General features: G+C 40.2%; 5 protein-coding genes across 8 annotated transcripts in view; 3 read left to right on the forward strand and 2 right to left on the reverse strand.

The window, feature by feature from the left end:
* Positions 1-744: 744 nt before the first annotated feature.
* On the forward strand, positions 745-5782 carry LOC121185214 (RILP-like protein 1). The gene is made up of 8 exons (XM_041043263.1): positions 745-1223; positions 1597-1747; positions 2908-3026; positions 3131-3406; positions 3523-3711; positions 4270-4433; positions 4559-4657; positions 4980-5782. The coding sequence occupies exons 1-8, from the start codon at positions 933-935 to the stop codon at positions 5071-5073; spliced, it is 1383 nt and encodes a 460-aa protein (XP_040899197.1). The 5' UTR covers positions 745-932; the 3' UTR covers positions 5074-5782.
* Positions 5783-6112: 330 nt separating this feature from the next.
* On the forward strand, positions 6113-8895 carry rilpl2 (Rab interacting lysosomal protein-like 2). 2 transcript variants are annotated; one of them, XM_041043210.1, is made up of 5 exons: positions 6113-6219; positions 6363-6674; positions 6771-6922; positions 7659-7781; positions 8253-8895. In XM_041043210.1, the coding sequence occupies exons 2-5, from the start codon at positions 6381-6383 to the stop codon at positions 8272-8274; spliced, it is 591 nt and encodes a 196-aa protein (XP_040899144.1). In that variant the 5' UTR covers positions 6113-6219; positions 6363-6380; the 3' UTR covers positions 8275-8895. The 2 variants fall into 2 exon arrangements, with proteins under 2 accessions (XP_040899144.1, XP_040899143.1); XM_041043209.1 differs by having other exon boundaries at positions 6184-6270.
* Positions 8896-8946: 51 nt separating this feature from the next.
* kmt5ab (lysine methyltransferase 5Ab) lies at positions 8947-12660 on the reverse strand. The gene is made up of 8 exons (XM_041043208.1): positions 12554-12660; positions 12205-12323; positions 11070-11217; positions 10583-10793; positions 10376-10463; positions 10176-10235; positions 9777-9967; positions 8947-9554 (listed from the first exon to the last, which is right to left on the reverse strand). The coding sequence occupies exons 1-8, from the start codon at positions 12561-12563 to the stop codon at positions 9344-9346; spliced, it is 1038 nt and encodes a 345-aa protein (XP_040899142.1). The 5' UTR covers positions 12564-12660; the 3' UTR covers positions 8947-9343.
* Positions 12661-13431: 771 nt separating this feature from the next.
* Positions 13432-14729, reverse strand: mtrfr (mitochondrial translation release factor in rescue). The gene is made up of 2 exons (XM_041042591.1): positions 14251-14729; positions 13432-13844 (listed from the first exon to the last, which is right to left on the reverse strand). Exons 1-2 carry the CDS (start codon positions 14527-14529, stop codon positions 13614-13616), a joined length of 510 nt encoding a protein of 169 aa, XP_040898525.1. The 5' UTR covers positions 14530-14729; the 3' UTR covers positions 13432-13613.
* Positions 14730-17518: 2789 nt separating this feature from the next.
* LOC121184014 (membrane-associated phosphatidylinositol transfer protein 2) overlaps positions 17519-20097 on the forward strand; it is a 41471-nt gene continuing 38892 nt past the window's right edge. For 2 of the 3 annotated variants that reach the window (XM_041041352.1, XM_041041350.1), the window contains exon 1: positions 17519-18190. The gene's annotated coding sequence lies outside the window, so the exon portion shown is untranslated. The remainder of the gene's footprint in view (positions 18191-20097) is intronic. The other variant, XM_041041351.1, reaches the window with a different exon arrangement.

The following is a 20097-nucleotide window of genomic DNA, read 5'->3' on the forward strand; positions in this document are numbered from 1 at the left end:
AGGATTTTATCAGTACTGATATATAATCACACAAAGCACATTTGAGAAGAAACTATAAAAATTATAGTTTCTTTTTTTTTTTTTTTTTTTTTAAAAAAACCTTTTTTTCCAATATTTAATTATTTTAAATATTTTTTAAAATACTCTGTGCCTCTTATTTTTTTCCAAGAAATTCATTCACCTTTAATGTTCATTCACTGATTTTTTTTTTTTCCCAAAACACTTTATTTAAAATGTAATTTTATTATAGGATGCCCGTACCTGAAGTCCAGTGCTGCTGGGATATTTTAAAAGCTTAATGATTGGCATAAAAGGTAATACACTAATAATATCATGACATGCGCAGTAGGACTTTGAGTCAACGTGGAGGGAGGGCTGCTGCCTTCATGAGCTGTAGTAAATATCATTTCTACAAACCCTATAATAAAATTGCGTTCAGCAGAATGGAATAGGACCGTACACTGATAACCGAAACAACTTATTAACAATGATTACAATACTATTATTATTATTCGTCAGCTTACGGCAACATTAAGTGCCGCTGTTTCAACCGCCATCCACTATCTCCATCGTATATTCTTAATTTGCCTGCTGTTTACTGTCCACTGTAGCACAAGTAGCACTTTGCCGTCTAATTTGTCAGAATCAAGCAACAGTCACTCAAACTAACCTTAATTGTACACATACATTATCGTTTAAAGCGGCATACACGGGTTGTTACGGGAGTTGTGAACGCAGCATCAGACTGCTACCTCGGACGTTGGCGAAGTTTAAACTGTCAACAAACTGGAACAAGTTCCTCCATGTTCACACGCATCTCATCCAGCTCCTGTAAACTCGTTTTTCTACAGCAAGTGTGAGTCTACTCAGAGTGTCAGGGTGAACAGAGATGTGTTGAAGGTCGGAGGTGTGAAATAAAGCAGAGGACAGACATGGAAACCTGCGTTATGTCAGCGCTGGACAGACCCGCGGCGGAGCTGACGGTTATGGATGTGTACGACATAGCGGCGGTGCTCGGACAGGAGTTTGAGCGGATTATTGACAGGTTTGGGGGCGAGTCTCTGGTCGGGGTGGTGCACAAAGTGGTGCGGGTCCTGGAGCTGCTGGAGACGCTGGTGAGCCGCGGAGCCGCCGGACAGGAGGCCGAGGAGCTGAGGAGGGAGCTGGAGAGGTTGCGACAGGAGCGGAGCGACAGATACGAGCAGGAGAGGAAGCACCAGAAGGTGTGTGTGTTCCTCTTAACCTGACTGCGTGTTTGTTTTCTATGTACCTGTATATTCCTGTTTATCTATTATAAACCTACCCGCCTGTGTGTGTCTGTCTCTGAAGTTGTTTCCTTTCCTGTATGTCATGTTTGTTTGTGTGTTCTGTCTGTGTACCTGTCTGCCACTGTGTGTGTGTGTGTTTTGACCTTTATGTAAATAACATCTATAATGACAAAGGCAAAGGCAAGAACGTCTTAAATTAAGTTTTGTTGACTTTATTGTGCCCAAATGTTCATGCGGCTATATCGACCCTTTCCAAACAAATACCAAATAATCTGTGCAGACAGTTGATTCTGCTGTTTTACTTTTTTTATGGCTTTCTCTATCTCAGGAGTTGGAGCTGGTGGAGGATGTATGGAGGGGAGAAGTCCAGGACCTGCTGTCTCAAATCACTCAGCTTCAGGCAGAGAACAAGAGGCTGTTCGTGAGCCTCTCTCTCAAAGAGTCTCCCGTCACAGAGGAAGACCTGCAGAGACAGGAGGGTGGGTTGTCTGCAGCAGTGGTTCTCAGGGGTTGGACAGATGAGTTTATGCATTTATCATTACATCATTTTTCTGGTGGCACAATCTAATGTTTAGTTTTCAGCCTCCAGACCTCCTGTAAGATTGGTCAATATCAGTATAGCTACCAGTCTAGTAGCTATAAAGATATTGACCTAGATTGTAGCGACCTCAATGAACAAAAATCTATTGAGAAAAATATTAAGGTAACATAAAATATAAAACATACTAATTATAAGAATATAGAAATATGTTGAATATATAGTACAATAATTAGAATAACAACACAGTATGCTCTGTAGTTTGTTGCCTTGTGAAGTCTTACCATGTTGTGTTGTAGTATATCTTCTTGTGATGACTGTGGATGCTGCATTAATTTGTGTCTTGGCTGAGAGATCCAGTACAGATCTGATATGTGTTCCATATCACTTGTACATTTGCGCTGATAAACCATCTGTTGTGCCTTAAACATACTTACCCTGTGCAGTCACTTGGGTTTGTACAGTGTATGCTGCACGCTTGTATGGTGACATGAAAGATTAAGGCTGCGAGGAGAGACAGTCAGGAGCTTGTGAAGGAGACTATTTTTGAAGCAGACCAAAATATAGCTCTTGTGTGGGACTTGCATGGTGGCTGCAGTTTTACAGTGCCTATAAAAAGTATTCACCCCCTTGGATGTTTTCCCTTTTTATTGCTTTTATAAATGGAATCATGGTCAATATGATTTAGCTTTTTTGATAAGAATTTACAAAAAAAACCTCTTTAATGTCAAAGTGAAAACAGATTTCTACAAAGTAATGTCAATTAATTAAAAATATATAATGTAAAATAAATGATTGCATATATATTCACTCTCTTTAAAGTGACCCAATTCAACAGAGGTCCAGCTAATTGGTGCTAGTAGTCTCACAATTAGTGAAATGGAGATCACCTGAGTGCGGTGGTTGTGTTTCAAATGATTGTAGTATAAAGACACCTGTGTCTGGATGGTCCAGTCACCTGTTAATCGGTATTCCTGGCTACAGGCTAAACATAGAACAAATGCTATTTTTAATTGTTGAAGGCACATTGTATTAGTTTGCATTGATGTAACTTGTGTGAGCATTTTATCTGTTCTTTTCTTATTTTTATGATACTTGCAGGAATGTCAGAAAAAGAAAGGCAGGTGATGAAGAAGCTGGAAGACTTAGCAGATAAGCAGAGGGATGAAATCCGGGCTAAAGACCACGAGCTAACACTAAGAAATGAGGACGTTGAGGCGGTGAGGATTTCAGCTGCATCACAAACACTGGCCCTAAGAAGTTTGTAATTTTCTGTCCTTGACCAGAATTAGCAAAGTCATGAAACAAATTCCTTCAACTGTAGCTCCAGATGCAGCAGAATCGCCTGATAAGAATCAACCAGGACCTTCGTCACAGGATAGGGGTGATGGAGGCCCAGGGCAAGGCACTGATCCAGCAGAGGGCTGAGCTGGAAGCTGCAGCACAGGCACGGCAGCAGGAGGTAGGGGCTCTGCAGCTGGAGGTCACAAGGCTGAGAAAGGAGCTCCGGGAGTGGGAACTGGAGAAGGAGATCACTGAAATAGAAGAGTTCTCTCATACAAGATCTGGGATGTCGTCACCGGCATCACCAAAGATGATGGTAAGAAAAAGGACCAGAAACCATGTGTATAATTTGGTTTAAACTGTGCTTGGCTTTAGTTCATTAGGTGTGAGGTTTTGTTGTCTCAAAGTGGCTGTTTTGTGTCTCAAATCCAGTCCTCACAAGTAGTACCACCTAAATCCATCAAACCAAATTCAGTGTGGGCGGAGTGTGGAGGGGACGCTGGCTTCCTTGCAAACTGCTTTGAGTGCGACAAGAGTCCTTCCCTTCTCCCAAGGTCATCTAACAGAGAAAATAATGTGGAAGAGGGGGACAAAGATGAGGACACTTCAGCCTTGTTATTGGTAACACCTGCTTAAACTCTTCTATAGACACAGTGTTACTGTGTTTCTCCCAGAGGCCCACTAAAAGACTATTTTCATTAAACACAAAGCATTATGTCTCTACTGGTGTGTCCTGATGTGGGTCACTGGCAACTCTTTCAAGTCTCACATGTGACATGACTTCAGTTTACACAGACAGATTTACATTCTGTCATTAGGTATCTGATTTACTAAGGCTTTCTGTGTTGTTTTAGTAAAAGTAAATCAGTAAATATCCTCTGTTAAAGGCTCACTGTATTCATTGTAAACAAACACTGTATTGTTCACATTAATTGTGTATGACAAAAGTCATGTTTGCAATACAGTGATCTGCTTATGAAAACACCACTCGTGGTCAAAACTCCACAGGGCACCTTTTTATTATTTTAGGTAGTTGAAACAAATCAGTTCACCTTCACCAACAGAAAAAGAGATTGTGGTCGTGCCTCTAATTGGTTGCTTAATACAGAATTTCTGAGCTAGTGTCAATTGTGTCAGTGCTTTGCAGAGAGAAATGCTCAATGTGTGTTTTCACTGCAGAAGGTGCCAGCTGATACAGAGCTAGAGGAGGAGACAGACAGCCTGGAGCTGGATTCAGACAAACCTCGCTTCACTCTGCAGGAGCTGCGTGACGTCCTGCAGGAGAGGAATGAACTCAAGGCCCAAGTGTTCGTGCTGCAGGAAGAGCTGGCATATTACAAAAGGTTGTTTTTTTTTTTTTTTTTTTTTTTTGGGAGGGGGGGCGGGGTTGTTAACAAGCTTTAGGTTTGACTGAATTTTACAAAATGCTGATGCTAAAGTTAACGCTTGCCCCTTCCACATCCCTCAGTGATGAGTCTGAGGAAGACATCAGCTCCATTGTTTGTACTTCATCTCCTCCACAATGCTCCAAATCCACCGATCAGCCTGAATCAGGAATTAGGCGCTTGTGAGTAATGAGTTTGACAGAAAACACCAAGGTTCACCTTTTGTAGGGTCAGTGCTTTACTGCCCTGTTTTAATTTCTCCTGTGGCACTCCATTAATGTTATCACCATTATGTATCTTATAAAACATCATCAGCCAACATATGGAATTTGTTTTAATATTGTGAGATGTCTGTAGTGTGTGTCACTGTGATTCACTGAAGGTCAGATACTTATCAAAACAATGCTTCTGATGCTTTTTATTTCCTCTCTAACTATAAATTTCTCTCTTATATTTGTCCTGTTGTGTCACCACTAACCCTTTTTCATTTTCCTCCCTTGACAGGATCTTCACTGCCATAATGCCGATGGTTGCAGCCGGTTTGATCGCAGACGATCCCACGTTGTTGCCAATCAGAAGACTTGTTTCCTTTGTATGACTGTGAATTTTAATTCTTCTTAAACAAGTGGTCTTACTCTTTCCCACACCATGTTTGCATCTCTCAAGTCAGTTTGCCCACTGAGATATTTACAAGAATTGCTTTAATGGTTATTTTAAACTAAAATCCTTGTGATTTTTTTTATATAGTTGAAACTGTGATGAATGAACCACTGTTGTTTTTAGTGGTGTCAGCTTTTTACATGACATTTTGGAAACATTTAGCTAACTTTAGTAAAATGAACCTAATCAGTTAAATGGAATATAACTGGCCAAACCTGGATACTCTTTGGTGTATTTCTGACCTCTCAGGGTTTTGTGGCTTTATTAAAAAGTCACACACCTGTTGGTGCTTCACTTTATACAAAACAATGGAAAAAAAACAACTATGCTTCATTATTTTTAATGCTGCTGTATTATCAAATAGCATACGATGTTCTCACTACATTGCTTGCTCCTCTAAAAGACTGTATGAGCTAATGTGCTTAGTGCAAGGTCTGAGTCGTCCTCTGTGGTTGTGATGGTGGTTGAAAAGACAGTGTTACTCACAACACTGCAGCCTGGCACTGCACCTTGTGGTTTACACTAGCACAAAATGTATTCTAACAATAATGAGTACTGTAAAAACATGCCCTAATTATCAGTATGTGCTGGGTTGCCTCTGTAAAATAGTGTTTGTTCAGAATAAAGAAATAAAGTTTTATTTTTCATGTTTTTGAATTTTGTTATTGTGTTACTATCAAATATTAATATTGCAAAGACAAGTATTCTAGAAATGGTAGAGTTTGTGTTTATGTTCTTAAAGTGTTTTTTGGGAGGGGGGCATTATTAAGATATTACCTTGAATTGCCACGAGTCTTTCCTGGATCATTTCACCGTAAGTAAAACAGAACAGAGCTCAACCATAATTACACCCATCAAATCACGTGCTCTCTCACCTAATCGACGTGAAAAATTGAGAGCTGTCACCCACATATTTGTCTGTCTTGCTCTCTGTAGCGTGAAACACCACGTGATAAACACAGTCCCGGGCGAACAAGTCGACGGTGTACAGGGAGTTCTCTTGATCTATAGACGATCTTTGTACTCACCTGTCGCTAGGATACTTTGCCCTCCTCTGCTGCCCAGCGAGTCACGCCATTGGCGGGTGAGTGATGGGGGAAGTGCAGCTCCTCTGGAAGTTGGTTACCTTCTGCTGGTAAACGTCCCGAACTCCAATCAAAAAAATAAGAAAGCGTTTAACTAGTAGCCGGTGAGGAAAAGTTAACTTAATTCCGGTGTGTGTTTTAGGAGTCGTGTCGTCCCGTCATGGAGTTTGGCGAAGAGTCGTCGCCCGCTCTGGCTTTCGAGAAGGACGCGTTTGAGCTCACGGTTGAAGATGTTTATGACATTTCGTACGTAATCGGACGAGACTTGTTAAAAATAAGCAGCACGGGGGAAGAAGTGTCGGATTTGCAGTTCCGAATAGTCCGTGTTTTGGAGATGTTCGAGACTTTGGTTAATAAGTACAACTTGTCTCTGGAAGAGCTGAAAATGGAGCGGGACAACTTGAAAAGCGAACTGGACAGAATCGTCAAGGAGAGGTCCTCCGGGCAGGGCACGGTGAGTGTTGCAGTCTTGTCAGCCGGCCTGTATAGCTGAAGTTACTCTCAAACAAAAGTGCATGTTTAGAGGTGCTCTTCCTGTCTGCCGTCAAAGCAAACAGCGGGGCCGAACCAGCTGGTGGTGGACCTGACGGACCCCAACAGACCGCGGTTCACTATGCAGGAGCTGAAGGAGGTTCTGCAGGAGAGGAACCAGCTGAAGGCTCAGCTCATGGTGGCCCAGGAGGAGCTTCAGCTGTACAAGAGGTGAGCAACTGGGTCCATTCTGTAGGCAGGATGTATTCAGAGGATTTTAAACTGTAAAATTAAACTTCTGTCATTTAATCTTTTCTAAATCTGCCTCATATTGAAGGGTGCTACTAATGTCTTTTCCATTCTATTTACAAACATCAGAACATTAGAAGCATCTTATTATAGTGAAATCTAACACAACAACACCACTAACTGCAGCCTCAGTAATGATCATATAGCAGGATTTATTGCACTACATGTGTGAAGATGTTAATCTGAAATCTTCAGCTTATCGTTGCTTTAAACTAAATACATTAACATATGTACATAAATACATTTCATAAGAATGAGAGACTGTACTGCTGAGACTGTCGGCTGGCCTCCTGTTAGACACATGGACAGTATTAGTATTAGTACACATTTAACACTAATATAAACTTGAGATGTATTCTGATATTTTGTTAAGTTCACATCAATATCCAGTATTATTCTACTCGTATCTGCTGTCTTTGTAGAAATACAGGCACTACTAACTTGTGGTAATTAGTTGGTTTTTAAAAATGTCATACTTTTATTTTGTTGCCAATTTGACAAACCACAACAATATCAGCCCCATAATCAGGCACATTTTGTAAATAAATAAATCAACATCATAAATAGCTACTACTTGATAGTATGGATTTTGTTTTACAGCTCCTTTTCAATGTACATAATAATCTCAGCGACCATAAATCTGTACTTCCTTCTGCAGTGGGATTCTGCCACAGGCTGAACCAGCTATGGTGGAAGTGGATCTGGAGACACCAGCAGCTACAGAGGACAGTCCAGCCACAATAAATGATGCAAAGGAGGAGAAGACAACCATAGGCAAACTGTGAGTAACAGGCTGGATTTCTTTACTGAAAACAGAAATACGAACGTGCAGACAGCGAGGAGGTATTTGACAGTAGGGTGAAATAATTAAAATATTTATTTAGAGCTATCCTGCCTTTTTAGCTGCACAACTCAGATGGCAAGGTTTCAGAAACATTTACATCACTGACCGCATGATGCTGAAGTAAGCTAGGAGGAAGATTGTTCTCACAGCCCGTCTCCTGTCTCCTAATGATATACTTGTGACCAAATGAATTCATGCTGATGCAGAGGATGTTTGTGTGAGAGCACTGAATGAGAGAAAGAGAGAGGTTGAAAATTGGCAGTGCGTCTGCCAAACTGCTGTCAGTAATTACAGTCTGACATGACTCAATGTTGTTTTCTCACACTGGGCAGTTTTATTTTTATGTTCCATTAAAAAAAAAAAAGAAAAACACTCCTTAAACTAACTCTGAACCTTTTCTGTTTATAGGTTTTCGTTCAGGCGAAAGTAAGAAAAACTGTTCACAAGAACTGACCATGTAGAAGACAAGCAGGATTTGTCGGCACAGTTTTCTCATAACTTAACCGCTTTTATAATGACTGTTTTTTACAATGTGTATTTGTCAATCTAACAAACACCGTATTTTGTACTGGTAATTTTAACCTAAGATGGTTTATAGAAATACAGAGTTGATGTAATAGAAATATATTTAGTGTGGAGAAATTTGATGAAGGCATCAAATGAAACTGGAAAGTATTATCTAGCTGCTGTTTGGGATAATGTTGAATGAATTCACTCAAAATGAAGTTATCTATAGGCTTGAAATTAAGTCTTCAACTAGCTCCATGTAATCTAAAAACCAGTGTCACTCTCAACTGTCAGATGTCAAATAAAGGTAAAAGGGCTCCAACCCCTAAAATTTAAAATAAAGTTATTACATTTTGAATAGTATTTTTTTGTTTATAGGTTGAATATTTTATAGGTTCCTGCAGGCTCTACACTGAGACCTAAATTTTTTATCCTTAGATGTTTTTTTTGGTCTTGTAACTTGTACTCTGGTACAAAGTGGCATTATCTACATCGACTGCACACAGAAAACAATGGAGGAATGTGCAATCTCAGCACATCATAGTTCATATTTTTGTTTCTGAGATTTTCACCATTAATTATGCTATAGCTGGGATGAGAACTCAGTTGTGTTTTATTCCTCAGTTTATAGCACAGGCAATAATTTACATTCACAAATATTCAGAATTATATTCATTACAAAAGGAAACCCCATGGACAAAGTGAAACACGACTTATCCAGGAGAAATATTCTTCAAGCTTAAATCTCTGTACCACAATTAGATAAGAAAAATCTAAAAGCATGATAAAAACTACTGTTGCAAAAATACACTTTTCATGAGCTAAAGCTTTAGCCTCTATTTAAAACAAAAATATTTTACACTTCATTTAAAAAAAAAAAAAAAAAAAAAGCATATAGAGGACTGTTCATCTATACCATCTTTTACATAAAGATGAACAGGACAGCACACAGCACCAAATCATCTGAAATACGATCACTTTTGGTTCAAGTTTCAGTATTTGAGCCACGGGTGAGCCAGGATTGAGGCTTTACTCCGATCTCCGTAGTCATACAGCAGCTCCTCCTCTGCTTTGATGTCCTTGGATGCCACTAAGATCAGATGGGGGGTACCATCGATGGCGTGAAGCCTAGTCTGGCAGTTGCCAGTTTTACTGTGGTTAATCAGTCTTCCAAGACGATTTGTTTCCTTTGTAGCATCTACACTGTAATACATAAACAAATATTAACAAATAAATATTAAGCTGTCACTACAACACAAGATCGGTATCCACACTAGAAGTCTACATGGAATCTAGGAATTATCTTTTTAATAATTTCAAAAGTCAGTGGGGAGAAAATTTCTAGTTTCTAAGGCAATATGATGTTATATGAAAGTGTGAAACCATGTGTTGATCCAATTTCAAAGTGGTGACATTTGAACTTACCAGTATGTTTTAGATTGATACTGGAAGTAGTACATGTAACAGCCTGTTTGGGGATCCTGAGCGTACTGGACCTCTCTCATTTTAGCCTCAGCTAGTTCCACTAGGTCTCCATGGTACTCCACAACAAAGTCTCCTTTTCTGAAGTCCTTGATAGCAAACACCCCTCTGCCTTTTCCCTCTAGGTGTTTGATCTGTTAACATTCAAAAGCGATAAAGCATGAAGCTTATCGGATTAGCAAAGATGTGAGAATTGCTTCACCACTGTGTAAATATCAAATTTGTCACAAATAAGACATCTTCAGTGCATATTACTGATTTACAGAAAATATCACAAATGCACACAGTGTTCTGCATATAGTATAATGATATAGTGACAGCATTCAAATCCTTAAATGTTACCTGCATTCCTTCTTCAGTGCCATTCTTTATCAGGTCATCAATGTGCCTGTGTTCTTCATTCTGTTTACAATTTTAGTTATTGGGTCAAAGTTAAACTTTTTGTTATGCTAGAGTTGCTTTCTCACACACACACACACAAAAATAAAAACAAAAAATAACCACCAAAAAACAACAAAAATGTAAGCATTTTTCTTACAAACCTTTAACTCTGCCTTGGTTTTTCTGTTACTCCGTCTGATTGGAAAATAGTCTGTGACCTTTCTGTTTTGGGGAGCTTTATTCTCCGTCCTAAAAACACAAAGTTATGAGAGATTATGTTGAGCAACTGTCTGTAAAAAGGCCCGTGTCTTTTTTTTTTTTCTTCTTTTCTCTCTACTAACACTGACACGTTGGCTTCGTTAACTCACTTTTTTGCTCCGAGTCTGTGACCAGTTCTGCTCCGAGGTTTGGATGCTGAAGCTTTGATGTCTGCTGCAACCTTGGCATTTGCGTGCGCTGTGGACTCTTTTGGATCAGCCGGGTCACTGAATTGCTCTCTGATCCCATGACTGTGACAAGCCATTTCAGGTTTCTGCTCGTTGGACTCACAACTCTCAGATTTCATTTCGTTAGGTAAATCTAAAATGAGGAAGACACAAAGACTGAAATTGACAGACCTGCCCTAATCATTTAGCCTTTACTGTGTTTTTTCTTCAAAAACACAGCAAAGTTGTGTCATAAGATGCCAGTGAACACTGCTACCATTCACATGCACAGGAAATTTTTGTGTAGTACACGTGGATGCCCTGACCTCACGGTAACACAGGGGTGGACAGCAAATTGGCAGGGAGATTACATGCAATAGAAATGACATTGGTTGACTGAATCTGTTTTACAAGTTAATTAGGTATTCACCTTTTTTCCCTTTTGATATGTCAGAATTAGCTGCATCAGATTCATTTCCTTCCTGGATCAGCATGCATGAACTGTTGCTCAGAGGGGATCTGGGTTTGCTTGGACTTCGTAGACTCTGGAAAACTGACTGCACTTTACCTATGCAATCCTGCAAAAAGAACTACAGTTTAATTTTGGTGAAAAAAAATTACAAACACTGTATCATTCCTTGCAGTAAACCTAAGGAGACATTTGTAAATCTTAGGAAATGCAATAAATGATGTTCACATTTCATGAGGCTGTGTTTAGAACCAAGTAGCTGCTGCCGACTGTATTTAATGTCTTTATTTTTGCTCCCAACCACTCAACATGCACGTGAACTCAAGATGCTCCAAACTTAGACGCAAGCTGCACACGTTCAGAGCTGCTCTCTGAATCACTTAGTTCACTCCTGAAAAAGCTCATTGGAGCAAAGAGAAAACACAATGAACAGACTGCTGGCTGTGAAAACTTTATCCGTCTGCCTGCCATCTCCAGCTGGGAGTGGTTCACATCTCCATGGTAACAGTACCATCTCTGATTGGCATAATATGTACCAGAATTGCTGGATAGTGTATTAATAAGACAGGGAGATCAGGTACCCAGCCAGTGCCGCATGCACAGAAATTAAAAACATTTAATAAAAAAATAATAATAATAATTTTTAAAAGATTTTAAAAATTGGAATAAGTGCGGTTTCCATGGTTGCATATATCATTTTTAAAAGTTAAGGCCAATTTCTAAACAAGTGTTGTACAATGTTGGTGTATGTGCTGCTCAGTAAGCAGTTTCTCCACCGACAATGAAACATGTATGGTGTACATGTAGATACACTTTATTTCTATATGTAAACTTTAACCTTTGTCTGGTGGGGGTTGTAAAGGGGCGGTGTACGACCTGGGTAGGTTTTTGTCTGAAAGGCTCAAGTCTGCATAACTTTGATCGCAAACAATACGAAGCTTCCTGCAGTCTGGTTAGTTCATGAATGAAGACTATATAGGTCACGCCGTGATGAGACAGGACCCCTGTGAATGTAACGTTACCTCTGCAGAATGTGAAAAGAGACGCTGGGTTTGCAACAAAGCTGCAAGGCGTAAAATCAAACAACAAAACACACCTTGTTTGCTGCCTTGTTGTTAGTTGCTGGTTTGTTTTCCTTTGTCTCCTTGCATGAAGTGACTTTATTTTCAGCAGTGTCCTCGGGCTTTATGTCGACTCTCAGCACGGTTTTCTTCCCTTTATAAACATAGAAATAAGTAAGTGTAAGTACTGTTGTCTTATTTAACAACACTGAACAGAAGCCAACCATTACCGGCAGAGTTTTATTTATAAACACCAGCTAAGTTTATTTAAACGAAGCTGGACTTCTATTTACGCTTGCTAGCATTACTGTTGGCGACACATTAACTGCGGTAGCCTGCATGACATAAACAATTACTGAAACAAAAGTGCATTAGCAAGTTTACCTTTTGCCATCTCAGTTGCCAGAATAAACCCTAAAGAGGACGAGGAGTCTAACTGTTGCCCTTGTTGAGTTCACTGTTTCTGTAACGACAAACAGCGCATCACACCACGGAGAGGAGAAGCCAGAGCGTGATGGATTTAAAAACCCTTCTCGTCCTCTCATTGGCTGTTTCGTCCAGAAGGGAGGGGCGCGAGCGTAGGAGCAGCTCTCTCGTTGGCAGCAGCTCTGGCTGTCACACAGCCGCATTCAGCCAAAGCGAACCTCACACGCATGTGCCCCACCAAAAAACTCTGCTGCACTCCTGTATGTTGAAAAGCAGATTCTGATTTAAGCTGGTGAGAGATTTTTTTATACATAAAGAAAAATATTTAAAAATCAATTGTCAGCAAGTTTGCTGTGCAGCACGTGTTTAAACCATATTTGTGATGGAAATCTTACGAGCTGGTTAACTCGTCATGGAAGATGTTTCAGGAAACCCAGATGTCTTAAGCAGAAAGTCTCAAACAAGGTCTCATGCAAGTATCTGATACAAATGTCTGGTTTGTTTTCATACCATAAGGAGAAAATCATTTTGTCTTTACAGTGAGAGTCTTGGGGGTAGGCGTCAAACTGCCAGTATCATGGCTTGTTTTGCAGCAAGACATGCTAAGTCTTCTTTATTTAACCCATAACATTTTGCTGACATCTAGTGATATATTGGGTAAAATGTTATGCTGCAAATTTAACCTATTAAAAACATCAGTGCTGCAGTTCTAATAATGTTCTTCTTCTTTTATTGACATTTTCAATTTATAATCAAACACAAACCCCTGTGTTCTTTCCTATTTAAAAAACATATCACCAACATCTTTGACCATAATTTATTTGTTTTTTTAAAAAAATCTCCCTCTCTGTCTTGTCATGTGTATTGCAACTTTGCACAAAACACATCATACAAATAAAAGGCTAACTGGATTTGATACAGTTGGTAGTATCTTTCCAGATTTTGTTACTCAGTCTTTGCAGGCATAAAAAACACAAAGATGTCTTGTGTACTCGTGTCTTTTTGTATTCCACACATTTTAAACAGTGTCATCCCCAGGTTTGGAGTCTGAACCCACTGATTCTTTAAACAGTCTTTTTCTCTCCAGATTCTCATGAGCCTTTTTCTTCTTCTCTTGTTTTTTCAGGACAGACTCTTTCTTCTTTAGAAGAACTTCACTGAGTTCTCCTTTATATGCAACATCAAGTCTCTCTCTCATAATTCCCCGGGCACGCTTTCGATTTATTTCCACAGATCTGGTTTGATGGCACTGGAGGGAAAATGGGACAAAAGATGAAATGAACAAAGTCAGAAAATCACATTGGTTTGTCACAAAAGTCTCACCTCAAGGTACTCAAGGACCACTTTAAGGACTTCAGTGAACTGTGAAACTCTTCCTTAGAAGCCAACAAGGAATGGAAATTTCAGCATCTACATTTCCATAACAATGGCATCTGCTGATGAAGATCGTGTGTTCCAACTGAAAGCGTCAGTTACTAAATGGACCTTGAGGTGAAGCTGTTTTGTCAGCTGCTATAGCAGAAATATATTTCCAATGAATGGACTTAACAGAACTTTGATTTGGGTTTTTATTTCAATATTAAAATTTCTACACGTGATGGCAAATACACACAAAGGCGAATTAAAAAGAAACGATGAAAAAAAAAGTGATTAACCTTTACTACAATCCCAGTGGGGATGTGCTTGAGCACAACACAGTTGCTGGTTTTGTTGGTGGCCTGTCCCCCGGGTCCAGATCCTCTCACAAACTGCTCTTCAAGCTCGTCCTCATTCAGATCAGGAAGGTCAATCAGGTCCTTTTTGCCGGCAGTAAAAACACATGTCAGTCCAGCCCGGTGCGGTTTAAGAAGCGGAGAGATACTGGGAGACCCTCTCCATGCGACCCGACTGGATACACTGTACACAGATCGGATGAACGGGAATAACCCTGACATTTCTTTAAATATGCGAAATACAAAGCGGAGTCTTGGTGGCGCGGTGCGTAAACACGTAAAGCGATTGACAGCATTACATCACTTCTCACGTCTCCAATCAGAAAGATCAACCCCCTCACCAAAGACTTCTTTAATCCAAGATTTAATGTAGTTTGTGTTTCTACGTGTTTCGCGGTCGTTGAATGGCACTCTTGTTGTTGTTCTGTCTTGTCTTCTTCTACGTTCCCGTCACCTGTCACCCAATCAGCAGTCGCTGTGTTTTTCTTCGCGGCCAGAATGGCAGGTCTGTGCTGGCTCTCTGCCGCCATCTTGTGTCGGTTAGCTTAACAGAACTCGAGCAGGGTGGAAACAGCAAAAAATATTCTTAAAAACAACTGAGAGTCTACTTTTAAAGCTATAATTTTTTTCTGGTATATGTTTTGAAAGGCAAAGGCGTGTCTCAGTGTGAATGGTGGTTAAGGCTGGTAATCAGATATCACATTTTGGCGAGGTCTTTCTGTGAAGTCTTCCGGAAGTTCGGGTCCTGATTGGTGTGAAGGATAATTAACTATAACCAGGTGTGAGGAAAACCTGCTGCCCTCTCCCTCTCTGCACAATATATTGTTCGTATGTAAACACAGATAAATGAAGATGATGGAAACAAACTTGTATCGGCGATGTGGAAAACGATACGGTGTCCCAGTCTCAAGGTGTGTTTCACTGTGGCCCTGTACATTTCTTGCCTGTGATGTGCATATAAAAAAAGAACAGTTTCCAGAAACTACGGAAAAATTTAGTTTCTGGAAATTGTACCTCACTCTAAATGAAATGAATGCGTTATGAAAGTGTATGTCACGATATTATAGTAAGCTTAAATGTGCTCATTTAGTGTTCCTTATTATTGATAGTGAGTTGATAAAAAATTTTCAAAGCAGACATTTTGACCTGTCATAATAGGAAAAGCACAGGTTTTCCTAATAACATTAACAATGGGTCCATTCCAGTCCGCTTTCTCAGTAAGTCCTGACAGTGAGCCTGTACCAGGCCCCTGAAACCGAAGGAAAACTTTCTGAGCCAGCAATAAGTTTGTTTTTTATCAGTGAGTTTCCTCCTGTGACATGACCAAACATCTTCAGTTAAAGGCCTGTTTACTACAGTGCCAAGGTACAAATTGTTATGTTTTGAACATACTGAGCATGTACAGAGACAAGGGAGAGGTGTGTCATGGAATATGGATTAATAATTATCACTTCAGTTGACAGTGCAGTTCATCACTGGAGGCAGTGCCAAACAAATTCTTTTTGTTGTAGTTTCTTTGGGATTCATTAAAACGTGTCATTAATGCAATGACACTACTGAGGCCTTTTTAAAGCTATAAATACATTTATTATAAAATAGTTTAAAGCATATTTTCATATGGATATAAATGGTGGACTCTGACGTAATGCTTCCTGTTCTCTCCCTTGGCAAGGACTATAATTAGTAAATCAGGAAACTATGTAGGTCACAGAGAAAAGACAATCTCTCTGATGACCTGTGATGACATCTCTCTGATATTGTGAGTGGGGGAAGTGCATTTCTAATTACTTGAACTTTATCTTTAGTGCCCACATTAAAACCGGCCCTCATTTCAACCTTGACTATGTCATTCTGATGTGGATTTTGCAAAAGTTTCACCATTCCATTAATGTGCAACCTGCTGGATTCACAAATCCGTAATAGATTTTGTGATGCAAAACAAAAATCTCTACAGTCTTGACTGTCAGCAGTGTGTATCATTCTTATCCATTCTTATCTCTCTTATCTATGGTTAGCCTTGGTGAGATTTTGAAGCAGAAATGTGTTTGTTTTTTTTTTCCTGTCATTGAAAGTTCAAGGTTTGTGGGTTGTTCACATTTGGACCATCTGCTGTGAGGTAGGATGTTAGGCCCTTTGTAGTGTGAAGTTGCAATCAAGGAACTGAGTGAAAGTAATGTGCCAGTAACTGCTATTCTTCTCTGTGTAAGATGCATAGTTGAATGATAAAATATTTGATAAAATTATACATCATACCAATATATTTGTGTGAAATATACATATATTACTGAATGCATGAAGAAAGTGTTGCGCACAATTGAAACAAGAGTTCAGTAAAGACAGGTTTCTTTGCATATTTTTGTTAAGTTCTTAGATAAGTGTCACCACTGATAAGAAATATTTACATATCTTATGCATATGCACAGTGACAGTTGATGCTGTGCTCAGTAAAAAGGTTGGTAAGCCATGACCTGCAGTCTGTGATCCTGAGGTCCACACCACTTATATGAAAAAAAAACAACCACTCTCTTTAATCTCTTTATTACTAATGAAGCTACATGATGACAGTAAATGTACAATATCAATAATATTAAAAATATGAATATGGGTAAACAAAGTATAAGTAGATTTGTCTATGAAATGAAACACGATCGGCACTGACTACTGTTAATGCACCTTTGTAACTTTACATCCTACAATAATGTTGATGTCTGCGGAAATACGTGACCACTCAATACTAGTTTAGACCACCGTGTATACGCCATTGCCAGCAGGAGGCGTCCTACTACTGAAACTGCTCCGCTGAATGTTTGCGCGGGTCTTAGCTTCGTCAAGTCTGCAGAAGGAAAGACAGACACCGGAAGTTATGTGACTAATACTTCAAAATCAAATACTAAATGGTATTTGTGTGTATGTTTTTTTATGTCACTTCCCAGTTAAGTCTTGAATGTGAGAAACTGTAAGGCGAAATATGTCCTCTGATTGAGACATGTGAGGCCTCATATATATTTAGATAGATTGTGTGAAATTGTCGTTGTAGGAAAGAAAGAGCGAACGGCCGTTTTGGACGTCATTTATCACATATTTTTCAACTTTAACACCTCAAACGAACGGCAGGTTGGACTTTTATTTTTGAAAATTATGCCGGAAATCGCGCTGTACTCGGCTTACCTTGACAGCAGTTCGTGTCGTGCCTGAAAGGACTGTGAAGTCTTGCAGCGCTTCAGACTTGAGGAGTGACAACTTACGATGGCGAGCGCTCTTCATCTATTCACCCCCTCGCTCTTCCCGGTTCTCTGGACGGACGCCACAGCTGCTGTGCTGAGCTGAGCTCACCGCCGGTTCATTTCCCCCACCACAGGACGAGCCCAGCCGCCAACTCCTGCGAGGGCAGCTTGGATATTCAAGGACATTTTAACGTTACCATAGCTACTTTGGCCTTTTCTGTCGATTGAGGAAATCCAGCGCGCGATTCTCCGGCGCTATGATGTGGCCAGATTTTGTAAACACGGTCAGAAACGGCGGCTGATATCAAGCAAAAAAACAAAACTCCTGGGCTGATGATGATGTTTCTCTACGTGTTATCTTTACATGTCGTACCCCCAGCCCTTCCTCTGCCGAAGGGCCAAACAAACGGCGAGGTAAAGGAAATCAGTGGCTGACTTTCGATGCGCTCATCTCAATTATGGCATCGTTTCCAGAGCTCGTCAAGTCGGCGGCTGCTTCGTGCTGAAGGGGAAAAAACAACAAACAAAAAACAAAACAAAACGTGTTGCTGGTGAAAGTAGTGACCCCGAAGCTCAGAGAAAGGCCGATGAACTTTGATTTGCTGAGTGCTGGAGTGTGGTGAAGCCAGGGGTGCATCGCTGGAGTGCATCAGGTCCAGGTATGTGATGAGCATTGCAAGCCATCAATTTGTCATTTACCGTGCTGCCATGTTGCTAGGTAACTAACTGTCCGTGGGTTTACTCCAGTTCAAATTTTTACCATCCACTTCCCTCGCGTTTAGTAAATCTTATTTTACAAGGGTTCTATTATTTTAATAGGCTGCCATGTGCTGTCATAACCCGCCATTAAATTTGTTTAGACTAACTTTGCCCTCCTCCTTAGGCCTGAAGGAGTGCAGCATATTTTCAGGCTCTCATGCCTATGGCCCTGTTGCTGTCACACAGGCATGCTTGTTAAAGCTAATGAAATGTTCCTCTCTCCTATCCTGACTGTAAGCTGCTCTGACGTTATCATATACTGCCTCCAATAACACATCAAATTAGGAATTGCTAGAATCAGGTGGATTTTTCAGGCTTCACGTTGCTTGCCCTGGTGGTGCATGCTTTCTCAGAGACACTTTTCAGTGTTGTCCAGGTTTTGAGAATTAATTTAAGTTCCTGCTGCATATTACAGTATGTTTGACCGACTATGGTTTTGACCTTAATAAGTAGGTTCACAGGGAAATGAAAGAGAGCCCAAATCTTACATGGGCTGCAATCAACTTGTTTTTGACTTAACTAACAACCTGCACGCCACAAGCTTGCTTTTGTGTCCCCAAGGCCAGTTTGGATTTCAATATGACTTTATGAGTTTTAGCATCAAGAGTCATTCCACTTGACTCAGCAGGGCCTGGGTGAGTCATTGAAGCAGTGCTGACTCGGAGGCTGTGGCGTACGTTGTCCAGATGATTTGCTTTGGTGTGAGGGCTGCTGCTCAGCCTCTCTGCTGCTTTATTTCTAACATCGCCGTATTATAAATGCAGTCTGAGACTAGTTTTGAGATCTGTCTGTGCCACCTATCAGTCCTGAACCTTAAAAGAACAAGATTCAGCCTGCACTTGGAGTATGTTGACAGAGAGAGAGAGAAATGCAGGAGACGCATACCTAGATAGATAGGTTATTGTGTTGTTTCTGGGCCTGGGAATATTGTACTCAGATGCACCCAAGGTGCAATTTTTCTGCGACATGTTAAAACTTGCATCCTGTCTCCTTGAAACCATTAACAGTTGTCAGGATGGTGTAACCCACTCAGCTGCTCTGTGATCTTAAGTACTTCATCGGCTTTGTCATTTTTTAAAGTATCATGAATACAGAAATCGTAAGTGGTGACGTTCACTGGAAGAGCAGTTTGCAAAAATTAGATTTGGTGCATTCTTTCCTGAGCTGAATTATAGGCAATTTGAGCTTTTTTTTGTTTATTAAACACAGATTGTTCTCTTCTGAGTCACGTCTTTTGGTTTTTACTTTTAGACAGACCCGTTACTTATGTTCCTCACTTTTGATCTGAAACACACACAGCTGCTTTTGTTTCTGATTGTAATGATTACCACACAAAAGCTCTCTATGACTATCAGGATATTTTTTCATTCCATTCATTTGTGTCACGAGGATAAACACGCTGCGCTGATGTTCCTGGCTGTTCTTCAGCCACTGAAGTGCTGCTCTGATGATTAAGGGCTTGAAGTGAAGGCCATCGATTACAGCATCAGTATCACTGATGACCCAGAATTCAAATCTTCCTTGCGTGAGGACGCACGTCCTTCTTTAGTTCAGTTATACGTCTGAAGACCTTTAACATGCTGTAGTGGTATCTCTGCTGTGGAAATGTCAGCTCTTCAAGATATTTGCCTAACCAGTTTTCTGATGGGGGACTGCTTTCCCTCCCCCCAAACAGACACACTCACACATACAAATACACACGTGTGGTAAATGGGCAGGGCTGTGTTGGCAATGCAAATTTGAAAATCTCTGGTGACTCTCAAGCTCCAGCAAGATTCATGTCTCTTTTTTTTGTCACTGGACACAG

This window comes from Toxotes jaculatrix, chromosome 7 (genome assembly GCF_017976425.1).
Source record: "Toxotes jaculatrix isolate fToxJac2 chromosome 7, fToxJac2.pri, whole genome shotgun sequence".
Classification (NCBI taxonomy): Eukaryota; Metazoa; Chordata; class Actinopteri; family Toxotidae; genus Toxotes; species Toxotes jaculatrix.